General features: G+C 34.6%; 1 protein-coding gene across 6 annotated transcripts in view; it reads left to right on the top strand.

Moving 5' to 3' along the window:
• The window catches only part of TDRD5 (tudor domain containing 5), a 91,940-nt gene that overhangs the window by 21,484 nt on the left and 55,505 nt on the right, over nucleotides 1-14,951 (top strand). For all 6 annotated transcript variants that reach the window (XM_003824709.6, XM_057301998.2, XM_055111039.3 and 3 more), the window contains exons 5-6: nucleotides 5,562-5,645; nucleotides 8,002-8,058. In XM_003824709.6, coding sequence (XP_003824757.1) covers nucleotides 5,562-5,645; nucleotides 8,002-8,058 — 141 coding nt within the window. The remainder of the gene's footprint in view (nucleotides 1-5,561; nucleotides 5,646-8,001; nucleotides 8,059-14,951) is intronic.

Here is a 14,951-nt window from a genome sequence, read left to right as displayed (position 1 = left end):
GGACTTATAAATAAATATCTTCTCATCTAAATGAAATCAGGGTGGTCTTAGTTTGCACCTAACTTTTAATTTGCACCTAAACAATTGATAGTTTTTACATGAATTAGATGCTTTGCTTGGCATTGCATATAAGAGGTGAAACATTTTATTTCACCTGATAACCTGACTCAACTGTAGTTCAAGAGTATCCTTCATAAATAATTGGATATATTAACAATTATCAGAAGGAGCTATTCAGTGGGTTAATTAATGCAGTTCTCTGGGGGTTATATTCTCTGGCCAACTTAGAGTAGCTTTTCTGTAGCTGTTTTCCCACAAGTTCAGATGAAGTATTTAGTATGGCAAATCAAATTCCATACTGCCTGGCTTTAGTCAAATAAGTCAGACCCTACATAATCCTATTTATAGGGTCTTAGTTCTGGCTGCTATAACAAGCTACCGCAAACTGGGTGGCTTGTAAACAACAAATATTTATTTTTCAACATTCTTGGAGGCTTGGATTTTTCAACATCTTGAAGTCAAAGATCATGGCTCTGGCATATAAGGTGTCCAGTGAGAGCCTTCTTCCTCATTCATAGATAGAGGTCTTTCATTGTGTCCCCACAATGCAAAAGGGGCAAGGGATCTCGCCAAGGCCTCTCTAATAGGGGCACTAATCCCATTCATGGGGGCCTTTCCCTCATGATCTAATCAGCTCCCAAAGGCTCCACCTCCTAATACTATCACCTTGGGGGTTAGGATTTCAACTTAGGGATTTGGGGAGTGGGGAGTAGAGAGGAATACATCTATACTATAGCATATACCTAACAAATATTTAAGCAGCTGAAAGCATTGGTGCTGTATGTTTCTGTGCCAGTTTTGTGATCTTTGTAAGAAATGTATTAATGTTTTCCCATATGGCCAAAAGGTCTGAAGTATATTCATCTGAGATGTAACTTCTGTTTCTTTCTGCTTTTAGCCACGTGCATCCTCTTTCCAAAATGCTTTCATCATTAGATAATGTTTCTAAATTATCCAGGTGTCTGTTTTTAAATTTTTTTATTACAAAAGTAATATAGATTGATTACAGAAAACTTGAAATACAGAAAAGCACAAAAGAAAATAAAGATCACCTGTGTACTCTTATCACATGAAAATTTGACTTAAAAATTAAAATCATTCTGGTTCTTAGTTTGTGACCTGCTTTTTTTCCTCTTATGCATTGCAAATGTGCCGCATTACTAAATATTCTAATGCAACATAATTTTAAATGATGGTATCAATGTGCCACGATTTTAAATGATGGTATGAATGTGCCATAATTTTAAATGATGGTATGAATGTGCCATAATTTAACTTGTAGCCTAAGTTGGGCATTTGCTCTATTTTCAGTTTTTGCTATTAAAAATAACCTTATGATGAAAATCTTGCTCAAGTATGCACACATCTCTGTTACTCCACAGGATAAATTTCTAGAAGAGCCATCATTGATTGAAAGGAATGTTTACTTTTATGGCTTATCTTGTATGTGGCTAGGTTGTCATCCATAAGAATTGTTTCCGTTGACACTCACATAGATTGTGTGTGTGCTCCTTTCCTTGTACCTTTGCTGGTACTCAGTACAAATGGAGTTTCATTCAGAGATCCCTCCCCACCCACCTGCATTTCCTTTCTGATACCTTCAGGTATATTATCCTTTTGTGACACTCGGGGGAGGGGGGGTTTAAAAATATTTTTAATTGATGAGTAAAAATTTTATATATGGTGCACAACTTGATGTTTTGATGGATGTATACATTGTGGAATGGCTAAATCAAGCTGTTTGACATGTATTACCTCACATACTTGTCATTTTTTGTGATGAGAACACTTAAAATTTACTCTTAATTTTCAAATACACAATATATTGTTAAGTGTAGTCAACATGATACACAATAGATCTTTTGAACTTACTCCTCCTAACTCAAAGTTTGTGTCCTTTGGCCAATGTCTTCTCAATCCTCCTACCCCTTAGTGTCTGGTAACCACAATTTTACTCTGTGTCTACAAGTTTGACTTTTATGCACTTCCCATATAAGTAAGATCATGTGGACTCTGGGTTTTTTCATTATAATAATTGTAATTACATATATATATGATCGATTCAGGTCTATCTCTGCAAGTTCCATGAGGACAGGGACCATATCTAGCTTATTTACCTCTGTATATCCAGCACTTAATACGGTGTACAGCACATAGTATGATCTCATTACCTATTTGTTGAATGAATAAGTGGGTATTTTTAAAATTTTATAATTTGATGGGCAAATAACTGTCTCTGTTAACGTGTATGTATTTGAGGTTGAACTTTATGCTTTAATTTGCTACTTAGTCTTCTATTTTATTGCCTATTCATGTTTTGATTCATTTTTCTGAAGAGTATATCTTTTTGATTGAAAGCTCTTTCTCTTCTGTGGTCCTATAAGCTCCTATCTGAATATAGCATATTTTATCACTTTCCATCTTCATTTTCTAGTTCTATCTCATTCGCTTGATTTATTCCCCATTCTTCATGTTTGATGTATAGCATCTGACACTAAAAGCGTTGTTGAAATCACTGATTACCTCCCAATCTTACTTTTCCATTCCACATTATAACTTCTGCCCTCTATAATTATAGATATCTCCAACTTTTCCTGGGCTTTAAAAAATCTCCACTGCATTCAGTTTAAAGTCACCTTAATTTAGACATTTTGCTTGAGGTAAACTTTTTTTTTTTTTTTTTTTTTTTTTACTTTTTTCAGAAGCATTCTATTCCTAGCTAAAAGCTCATCATTTTGCTATCTTAAACCTGAGATTGGCAAATATGTTCTCTAACAGATTACATAGTAAATATTTGAGGCTTTGCAGGCTAAATGTTCTCTGCATCTACTAAACATTGTCCTTATAGCACAAGGGCAGCCATAGGCAATATATGAATGAGTGAATATGGCTGTGTTCTAATAAAACTATGGACACTGAAATTTGAATTTCATATAATTTTCACATGTCACAAATAATACCTTTTCCCACAGCCATTTAAAAATATAACCATTCTTAGCTTATGGGAAGCACAAAAAGAGGCCATAATTTGCCGACCTTTGTCATAAGCCATGATCCAGAGAGACACATCAAGTCTGTAATCACCATCCTGCCATTTACCTCCCAGTTTTCCAAGCTTTTATAATTGATTAAAAAACAACAAAAGCCTACCTCTGTTCCACGGTACTTTTGTTTCCTACGTAGAACTTGAGGTCCTTGAGGCTGTTTCTCTGGTCTCATCATTCATCCCTGTAGAATCAGCGATTCCTTCCTCTCCGTTGTCTTTCCTAATTTCTCTGGATTCCACCTTTGTCATATCCCTTCTTTTTCTATTCTCTCCCAGCACCCCAGTTAAAACTCTTGCCTAGAGAGTTGCAGTGGTTTCCTAACTGGTTGTCCACCCATCCAATCTAATTTTCTGTTGCCAGATTACAGTTCTGATAATCTGTCTCCCTTGCTAAAAATCTCTAGTATCAGTATCTCTGTTTTTGGCCGTATAACCAAGAAAAACTCCTTAGCTTGGCATTTAAGGTATTCTGTAATAGGACATTAATCCACCTTTCTAGTTTTTCTTTCACTATTTCCCTAATGCCTTAGGCAAACTATTTTATTCAATTTTCTTTATGAAGTTCCTTCTACCTTCAATGTTCTCTCTACCATGTCTGTCTGCAGAATTCTCTCCATCCTACAAGGTCCTTATAAAAGGAAGCCTTCTGGCACTTACAGCCTTAGGTTATAGATGTTTATGCGTTGATCTCACTTCCCTACTTAATTTTAAGTGCCCTGAGAGGAATTACACCATCAAAGATAATCTTTTTTTGTCCCTGAAACACCTAGCACAGTGATAATTTAATACGTTATTGTTATTGAATCTGCAAATGGGAGGAACCTTCGGATGGAAAGATCAGTTATCTTTAGAAAGATTATCTTACTGTTCCCTGGGAGAGCTTTAGGAAATTATCTCATGGCAACTACAGAAGAAATGTAAAGAATCTAAGACTAAGGGCTAGGTACCTTTTGTTAAAGCTAACGATATAATCATAGGTATCTAATCCTCTCCTTCCCAGACCCATGGAAATGCCCAAGAAAATGTGAAAATAGGGGAAAACCCTCAGAAACTTGATAGGGAGCCATGTACTTGCCAAAACTTGGAGGGGCTCCTGCTGAATGCTGTGCCAATGGTATTGGATGAAAAGAAGGGTAGTCAGTTCCAGAGGGAGAATCCTGCCAGGGTAAGCGCTGCTTGCCAGAGGAGCAGGCAAGGGTCATGCTCACACCATGTGCCAGGCATTATGTTATGCACTCTTCGTGCCTCATCACATTTAGTTTTCTTGTCAGCCTTGTGAGAGATGGAGATTATCTTCATTTTTCAGGTGAAGAAACTGAGACCTAAAAGGTTACACAGTTTGTAAGTAATGTCAGGCCAAGTAAGAGTAAGAAGAAAGACCAAAAGAAACAGTTTAGAAGGAAAAAGTATTAATAGTGATTGTGTCTGGGTGGTAGGATTTTAGGTAATTGGTATTTTTCTTTATATCTTTGTGACTTAACTGTTTTTTTTTTTTTACATTCAGTTATCAACTTTAATGTCGATTGAACATAACTCTACAATCTTTCACTCCGCTTTAGTTCTCCTGCTGTGGCTGTTCACTGGACCTTGGCTAAATGGATATTCTCCCTGCTACTTTCTGATCACATCCTCCTGTCCTTCCAGCTTACTTCTCAATTATTCCCATGCATGATCATTTTATTTTAGTGGGGCCTCTGTATGCCATTGACTTCTCTCTACTAAAATCCTCAGACTCTACTGTCTTAACTCAGATTCCTCCTGTCCTGACTTCCTACCTGCTAAGTTTAGATTATCATCCAATATTTCCTTAACTTTATTTTCCCACTTTTTCTACTTTCTCAAATGTCTGACCTCCCTCCTCTTTCCTTTTACTTTCAGGAGTGGGCCTTGCTTCTGAACTCAGAGAATGCAGGAGCTATCAGATTTTAACTCTCTGTACCTTCTGACTCCACATTCACAGAGCCTTTCTTTGTACCCTTACCTTTTCCCCCACTCTCTTTGCTTCTATTACAACAGAAAAACTTTTCCTTCCTGTCCTTTAGGGCCAGTTGTCCCACCGTCCAGGGACGTTCCACCATCCCATCTCTTCCCTGCATTAGGCATTAAGTATGTTTCCAATAAACATGGAATACTTTTATAAATAGGAGAAAATTAGTAACAAAAATTCTTTCTGGGTAAGAGTATGGGATTGAGTAATAGACTCTAGAATAATTGTTAGAGAATGTTATTTAGCCTAGAAAATTCCTCAGCATTTAGTTTCATAATGATTCTATCTACTCTAAGTGTATTTCGTATGGTATGAAATGTTACAGTTCCTCTTAAGAACAGTATTTTGTCTATTTAATTGCAATATATCTCCTTTTATAGATTTTTTCTTTACATATTGTTTAGATCTACCTTTGACTTTCTTTGGTCAGGGGGACTGTGACTTGACTTTTTTTTTCTTTTTTCATAGCTGGAGAACACATTCAAATCAGTTATTGCACAGATTGGACCTGGAGGAACTATCAGTTCAGAACTAAAACATAAGATAAAATTTGTAAGTAATTTCTGTTTCTGGGAGACAATAATAATTGATTTATAAATTTATATATCATTTGTGGTTGAGTTTGTCTGCAAGTATTAATTTACATCTAATCTTTAATATACTTCAAACTAAGCAACAATTCTTTTAGACTAAGAAAAAGAAACAAAATACGTACTCCTAAAAATTTTTAACATAAAACTGTTTAGCAAATAAGTTCTTCCATAAGTTCTCTCTTCCTTTCCTTCTTCCCCTCATCCCACTAGATCACTGTTGACAAACAGTTCAAGATCTTTCCAAATACCAATTTTATAAATGTACATTAAATATTGTTCCAATGTGTGTTATCCCATTACATCGATGTACCCTGTTTCATGTAGAGATCCGTGATTGATTAAAGTTTTGGTGTTTTTATCTTTGGCTATGGAAAAAGTTCTCCAGTTAATGTCCATGGACATTTTTCTAGAAGTGGAATTGCTAGTCAGAGGCATCTTATGTTTTGATTATAAATATTACTAAATTGCCCTCTAAAATGCTTGAACAGATTTATACTCCCACTGACAGGTGTTACTATCCCATCACGTTGTTTTAGTTTATCCTTTGATTTTTACATTAAGCATCTTTTCATGTGCTTAGTAGTCACATATATTTTTTATGTGAATTGCCTGTTTATGTCATTAGTCTTATTTGTTTTACCTTACTAATAAGTGAAAACTCTTTGGTGTTATGTATTGAGCCAAAGAGTTATGTACACTTAAATTTTTTGTGGGAGCTGTTAATCCTGCTTTGAGTAATCAGGGTGCTATTACAGCTTGTACTGCCTTATATTATTCCATTTCAACTGTCATGATTTTACTAGGAGAGATGCAAAAACCTTGATGCATTCAGGCCCTGTTTTTTTGTTTAGACACTTGAGCAAGTGTCCAATAATTACTTGTTAAAGGACATTCAATATGACTTTTTTTTTTTTTTAAGAGACAAGGTCTTGCTCTGTCACCCAGGCTGGAATGCCATGGTGCAATCATAGCTCACTGCAACCATCAACTCTTGGGCTCAAGCAATCCTCTCACATCAGCCTCCCAAGTAGCTGGGACTAGAGGTGCATGCCACCACACCCAGCTAATTAAAAAAAAAATTGTAGAGACAGGGTCTTGCTCTGTTGCCCAGGCCTGTCTTGAACTCCTGGCCTTAGGCATTCCCCCACTTCAGCCTCCCAAAGGCTGGGATTACAAGAGTGAATATGATTTTTTTGTGGTACCAAAAATTGGAGAAAAATTAGGCATTAATTTTAAAGGATTGGTTATGTATCAATATTGGATATTCTCCAAACTAGGGATGTCATGTAGCTTATGAGAAAGTTTATGTATGTCTCTCTTAGTTTACATTGAAGTTTCTCCCTTGACTTATTGTTGGACTTTAAAAACAGGTTTTATAGAATAGTGTGTTAGAATTGTTCTTTCATATAAAACCATGAATAACATGTGCACACATAAGGGGATTTCTGAAAGGGTGTTTCTCTAAATGTAGCAATGGCTGTCTCTGGGTCACAGGATTTTGAAATAATTTTTACTTTAGATTTTTCTGAAGCTTGATTAGAATTTTGTATAAAATATATCTGGAAAAATTTAGAAAACAAAGATTTTTGTACTTTATTGGGATAGAGTAAGTCTACTTTTAGGAAATTATTCTAAAAATCATTGAACTAGTGTGCAGAACTCAAGCATGAGGATAATCATTACAATATTTGGGATGAAAAATAAGAAACAAAATAGAAGATCAAATACATTTAGATGTCTTTAATATTTTGAAAAATCTGTGGCCAGTGAAAATGTTTATCTGTTTTTACTGACATGGAAAGATGTCTTTGGTATGATATTTAAAAGCTGGCTATAGAAATATTGATCTTGTTTTAATATTAAATAGATATTTTGATGTACGTATGGACAATAATGCTCTTAACAGATCTTTTATTTTTGCTTAACTGTATTTTCCAAAATGTTTTCTAGTGTTTATTGCATTTCTTTTCTAACAATTAAAATGCTTGAAACTGTGCTATAGGATGTTTTATGTGAGCTGAAGCTAAATGTGTTAGCTGAGCTTAAAGAAGTGCAGGAATTTCTGGAGAGTTGTGGTATTGCAGTATCATGTAATAATCATTTCTCAACTCTGGAAATGTTGGAAATCACAGTCTCTTTTTGTTCTAATGTTTTTTAAAACTGGAAACTCATTTAAAAAAAAAACAATGTAATATGACTAAAATTCATTTAATAATGTTACTTTTGCCTTTGTTGTTATTTGTTTATATTATTTTAATATTGTGTCACTCAGCATTTCAGTGTGTCTATATTGTATTTCACTTTCTATTTGTTAGGTTGTATCTAAGTTCCCAGAGGGTTTGTTTATTTCTAAACTGCTTGGAGAGTATGAGGTAAGTGTTTTGCTTTTCCCCAACCCTAATTTTTTATGGCTTATATTTCTTGTGATAGATGGAATTTTGTGGCTACTCCTTGGATTCTCCAGGTCTGTGCTCTAAAACGGAAACATTTTGTTTTGCATTTTAGTATATTATAAGACTTGAGAATATGATCTTTAACAAATACTTGATTATGCATAGGAAGGATATTTTTACCACTTATTGTTATAATATTATTATAATAAAGATTATCCCATTAATGTCTGACAGTGTTATACCAAGTGTCAGTGGGAATGCAGAGAAGCAGAATACCTCATACACTGCTTGTGGGACAAAATGCTCTTAGGGAGCATTTTGGCATTATCAAGTAAAGTTGAAGGTATGCACCCTCAGGGATCCAGTAGTTCCACTTTTACATTTGCACTCTAGAGAAACTCTTGCACATGTACGCATGAAGACCTGTAAAGAAGTGCACAGCACAACATAGGAACAAATGAGAAACAAATGGACATCAGTAGGATAATGGATAGAGATTGACATTTATACAATGGAATTGTATGTAGTAGTATAAAATAAATCTGCTCTGCAACATGGATCATTTTTAAAACCATAATGTTGAGTGAAAAAAATCAAGTTGCAGAATAATTCAGATAATGCCATATGTCCAGTTTTTAAAAGATAAGTCCTATACATATGTTAACTGTGTGCCAGCCTCTATCCAGAGCATCTTTCATATTGGCATATGTTCATTTTGTTTTCACAACAAATAGAGGCACAGAGAAGTAACTTGCCTAAGCATCAACTTCCAGTAATAGGTGGAGCCAAGATTTTAACCTGGGCAGTCTGGCTTCAGAATCCTAACTCTTAACTACTGTGCCATGAAAACTATAGTATATTTATAGGTAAAAACATAGATATTGTGAGATAGTATAGCATAATTGTTAAGATATATAATTCTGTGTGCTATCTTATAGACAATATGTTAGGTCAAGATAATACCTACTTTATAGAGTTTTGTGAAGTTTAAATGACTTAAAAATAAGGCACTTAGAACAGTGCCTGGCACATAAGCTTTGCTCAGATCTCTGCCTGACCCTTAACTGCACATGCTTGGGGCAGACATAGAGCAGCCTCTGTTCTTTTAAGGCTAAAAGAACTGAAGATATTTCAGCTGTTGCCCATCAAAGGGTGGCAGATTTTGGGTTTATGTTCAGCCAAATTTAAAATGAATCAAACAATAATCTCCAAAAGAGCATAAAAGATTCCAGATTCTCTACAATACATCTATCATGATGCCTGGAACACAAACCAAAATTACTAGATACAGTAAGAAACAAGAAAATGTGACCCCTTGACAAAGAAAAGGTGATCAATGGAAATTCTGAGATCATGCAGATATTGAAGTTAGCAAAAAAGGTTTTAAAGTAACTCTTACAACCATGTTAAAGGATATAAAGGAATATGTATTCAGAGTAAATGAGGAGATAAGATATTTCAGTGCAGAAAAAGAAACTATAAAAACCAAGTGATTTTCATAACTTAAAATATCTGAAGTAAAAAATTCACTAATAACAAATTGGAAATGGCAGAAGAAAGCTTTAGTAAACTTCAAGACAGATCAATAGAAATTATCCAATTTGAAGAACAGAGAAACAAAATAGAACTTGAGTGACCTGAGACCTGTGGAATAAAACCAAATGGCCTAATGTATCTATTAATATAATTGGAGCCTAAGAAGGCACAGCAGAAATATATCTGAAAAAATAATGGCCCAAATTTCCCAAATCTTGTGAAAGAAGTTTATAAATCTAAGAAGCCCAGAAAACCCCAAACAAGTAATACAGAGAAAACCTCACATAGGCACATCATAGTAAAAATGCAGAAAACCAAATATAAGTAGAAAATTCTGAAAGCAGCCAGACTAAAAATAACACACTTCATACAGGAGAACAGTGATACAAATGATGGCTGACCTCTTGAAGCAATGCTAGAAGACAATGGAATGACATCTTTAATATACTCAAAAGAAAAGTACTGTTAACCCAATATTTTATATCCAGTGATAATATCAAGAATGAAGATGATGAGATAGACATTTTCAGGTAATCAGAATTGGAAGCAGACTGGTACTATAAGAATGCTAAATAATGTTCTTCAGGCTGAAGGAAATAATGCCAGATTGGAACTTTAATCTTCAGGAAGGATTGAATAAAGGATGTAGTAAATATCTGGGCATATATGAAAGACTGCCTTTTTTGATCAGTTAAAATATATGACTGTTTAAAGCAAAAATTACAGCATTAAATAATTGGGTTTATAACATGAAAATGTAATGCATATGAAAACTACTGCATAATGAGTGGAGGGGCAGTACCTGGAACTATAGGGTTGCAAGATTCTTATATTTTATTTGAAGTGGTACAGTAAGACTGAAAAGGATGTATATTGGTTTTGCTGGTGAATTCTGTAAAACATTTAAGGAAGAAATTATATTAATCATATACAGATTGTTTCTTAAAATAGCAGAGAATATTCTCCAACTCATTCTTTTTTTTTTTTTCCTTTTAAGAGAGAGTCTCACTGTCATCCAGGCTGGAGTACAGTGGCATGATCTTGGGTTACTGCAGCCTTGAACTCCTGGGCTCAAGTAATCCTCCTGCCTCAGCCTCCTGAGTAGCTGGGACTACAGACATGTGGTGCCATGCCCAGCCAATTAAAAAAAAATTTTTTTTAGAGACAGGGTCTCACCATGTTACCCAGGCAGGTGTTTAACTCCTGTCCTAAAGCAGTCCTTCTATCTCAGCCTCCCAAAGTGCTGAGATTACAGGCATGAGCCACCACACCTGGCCTCCCCAACTCATTCTATAAATACATTGTCCTGCTACTAAAGCTTGACATAGACATTACAAAAAAACAATTAGAACATGTTTCTCGTAACGTGGACACAAAAGTCTATTACAAAACAGTAGTAAATTGAATTAAGCAATCCCTGAACAAGAGGGGTTTATCCTAAGAATGCAAGGTTGGAGTAACATTTCAAAAGGAATTAAGGTAATTCACCATTTTAATAGAATAACAAGGAAGAAAAGCCATGTGATTATTTTGGTAGATGCAGAAAAAGAATTACCAAAATTTAATACCCATCCACAATTAAAACTCTCAGAAAACTAGGAATAGAAAAGAAATTCCTCATTTTGATAAAGTGCATTTGTGAAAACCTATTAATATGCTTGTCATACTCAATGGTGAAACACTGAACAATTCCCCCTTAAAATCTGGAACAAGGTAAGTATATCCAGTCATACTGCTTCTATTCAACATTGTATTGCAAGTTCTAACCAGTGCAATAAGGAAATAAAAGGCATGAAAACCTAAAAGAAAAAAAGTAAAACTTTATTTGTAGAAAACATGATTGTTCATATAGAATATACTAAGGAATCCATGAAAAAGCTACTAGAACTAACTTATTAGCTCAAAATACAAGGTTAGTATACGGAAATCAATTGTATTTTCATATGTAAGTAGCAAACTATTGGAAAATGAAATTAAATTCTGTTTATTATATCGTCAAATTACTTGGAAATAAATTTAACAAAAGAAACATAAATCATGTACACTGAAAACTAATAAACATTGTTGAGAAGTTGAAGACTAATAAATGGAGAGGTATAAGATACTCATGGGTGAGAAGACTCATTACTGATAACATTATATGAACATGACAACATTAATGTATAGATTCAATATAGTCCCCATCATAATTCTTGCAGACTATTCGTAGATACTAACAAATCCATGAATTTGGCCTTACAGTGCATGCATAGGAGATCCACCCATATACACTGAAGTGATTTTTGAGAGAGGTGCCAAAGGAATTCAAAAGGGATAAGACAGTATTTTCAGCTCTGGGCATGGTGGCTCATGCCTGTAACCTCAGCACTTTGGCAGGCTGATATGGAAAGATTACTTAAAGCCAGGAGTTTGAAAAAATATTTTCAACAAATGATGCTGGAACAACTGAATGCAAGATACAACTGAATACAAAAAAAAAAAAAAAAAAAGAATCCCAACCCGACACCATGTACAAAAATTATTTCAAGATGTATCATAGACCTAAATGAAAAAATTAAAGGTCTAAAACTTCCAGGTGAATTAAAATACATTAATGACCTGGACAGGCAAAGCTTTCTTAGGACACAGAAGCAGTAATCAGTTAAAAGAAAACTGATAATGAGACTTCATCAAAATTAGCTTCTATTTAGGAGACCCCATTTAAAATTGAATAGGCAGACCACAGACTGGGAAGAAATATTTACAATCATACATCTAACAAAGGACTTATATTCAGAATACATAAAGACGAGTCTATAGCTCCATAATAGAAAGCCAAACAATTCTTTTTGTAAATGGCCTAACTTCACAAATGCAGATATGAGTGACTGATAAACATATGATAAACTCACATTTTTGGTGCAAGTATAAAATGGTACAACTACTGTGGAAAATGTTCTTACAATTTCTTATAAGTGTGTATTTATCCTTTGACCCAGAATTATACTCCCAGATATTTATTCAAAGTCTGTGTCCTCAAAGACTTATATGACAGTATTCATAACAGCTTTATACATTATAGCCTCCCAAAACTGGAAATAAGCCTACTATTCATCAATAAGGGAATTAATGAAGAGATTGTGGTACGTTTGTACAACAAAATACTATTCCACATATGTCCAACAATGATAGACTGGATTAAGAAAATGTGGCACATATACACCATGGAATACTATGCAGCCATAAAAAATGATGAGTTCATGTCCTTTGTAGGGACATGGATGAAATTGGAAATCATCATTCTCAGTAAACTATCGCAAGAACAAAAAACCAAACACCGCATATTCTCACTCATAGGTGGGAATTGAACAATGAGATCACATGGACACAGGAAGGGGAATATCACACTCTGGGGACTGTTGTGGGGTGGGGGAGGGGGGAGGGATAGCATTGGGAGATATACCTAATGCTAGATGATGAGTTAGTGGGTGCAGCGCACCAGCATGGCACATGTATACATATGTAACTAACCTGCACAATGTGCACATGTACCCTAAAACTTAAAGTATAATAATAATAAAAAAAAAAGAAAAAGAAGTAAACAGCTGATACATGAACCAGTGTGGATGAATCTGAAAAATAGTTGCTGTGGAAGTAAGTCTCATACAGCAGCATACTGTAGAATGTCTTTTATATTAAATAATACAATAGCCAAAGATAATCTATGGTGGAAAAAAAGTTTGTCTCTAGGGGTGACTGGGAAAGGGAGAGCTTTCTGAGGTAATGGAAGTGTTCTGTATCTTGAGTAGGGGTTTGGGTTACACAGTTCTGCATTTATCAGGGCTAACTGACTGGTAAACTTAAGTTGTGTGCATTTCACTGCGTGTAAATTTTACCTAAAAGTGAACAGATACTGATTTCTAGTTAATGCTGTACGTGCTGGCCTATTTTGGGGTAAAGGCTACTGATGTCTACAGGTCACTTTGAAATGTATATAAAAGATAAGATGGGTTGGTAGATGGTTGGATACACAGATGACATAGCAACTCTATAGTGGTAGAGTTCAGTATCCAATTCTTTCAACTTTTTCTGTTTGAAATTTTACATAAGAAAATCTTAGGGAAAAAAAGGAAAGATAAAGATGATTCAAGAGAAAATGACAGGTATTAAACAGGCAAAGAAGAGCCAACATGAATAATAAAGCCAAAGAAGGAAACAGAATGAAGCCTAAAAACTAGAATTCAAGTAAACCTTACTGAAATGGAAGATTTGAGGCTATGTGTTTTGAAGAGCACACTGCATATCTGACAATATCAACTCAGAATGACCAATATCAAATTTCTGGACTTAAAAGAAAAAAAATTTTTCTGGGCATTTAAACAAAAACAGCAAGTGACTTATAAAGGAAACAAAAGTTAAATTATTAGACATTTTCACAGCAATGTTTTAAGCTAGATGAAAAGGGAGTGACTTATATACTCAAAACATGAGCCAAAGATTCTTTAGCTAGCAAAACTGACTTTCAGTTGCAGAGAGCCAGACAAGCTATTATCACCATGCAAGAATTCAAGAACTCTTGTTCCCATGAGCCCTTCCTGAGGAATCTACTGGAGAATGAACATCAGAAAACCAAAATCACACTAGAGAGACATTGATAAAAGGACTGAAAGTGAATACCATTTATACAACTAAGATCAAATGAGGGTTGGGGGGAGAGAATATAGTGTTTCGTGGCAATGTACTCTGCTAATGTAGACAAAGTACAGTTACACAAAATAGTGGAAGAAGAAAGGGTGAGCATATGCAAAATTATTTTGTTTTGATTATATTGGTGGTAGTATTCTGAGACCATTGTTGTGTAATTTGATATAAAGCAAATGAATAATTAGATAATTCAAATTGTGTATACAAGGATATCCTAGTTACATAAATTGAGTTTGGAACATCTTGTCATACCAGACCAGCAAGGAAGCTATTAAAAACTAGGTTCACATTAGAGCTTAGGAATTCACTTGAAGAATTATTTCAGGCTACAATAAGGATAATAATTGCAATATTTTGAAGCCTATCAAATATATTTAATTCTGTGAGTTTATACGATACTAAAAAAACTGATGACTCAACATAGAGGATGATGGAACTAGTTCACTTTCTTTAAAAATGGTAAATAAAGAGAGCCAATCACTTATCTTGGCATTCCTAAATGAATTGATACAGCTGGATAAGCAAAGAGCAGGAGGGAAAGCATACATCTATAGAGTGTTCCAACTAAATAATGAAAAGGAATTGACAGAATGCTGCTGTTAAAACCCTCAAAGTAATGGATCTAGGAATTGACTAATAATGGCTCTTAACAA

Source organism: Pan paniscus, chromosome 1, assembly GCF_029289425.2.
Source record: "Pan paniscus chromosome 1, NHGRI_mPanPan1-v2.0_pri, whole genome shotgun sequence".
Classification (NCBI taxonomy): domain Eukaryota; kingdom Metazoa; phylum Chordata; class Mammalia; order Primates; family Hominidae; genus Pan; species Pan paniscus.
This window is presented reverse-complemented; position numbering and strand designations above follow the sequence as displayed.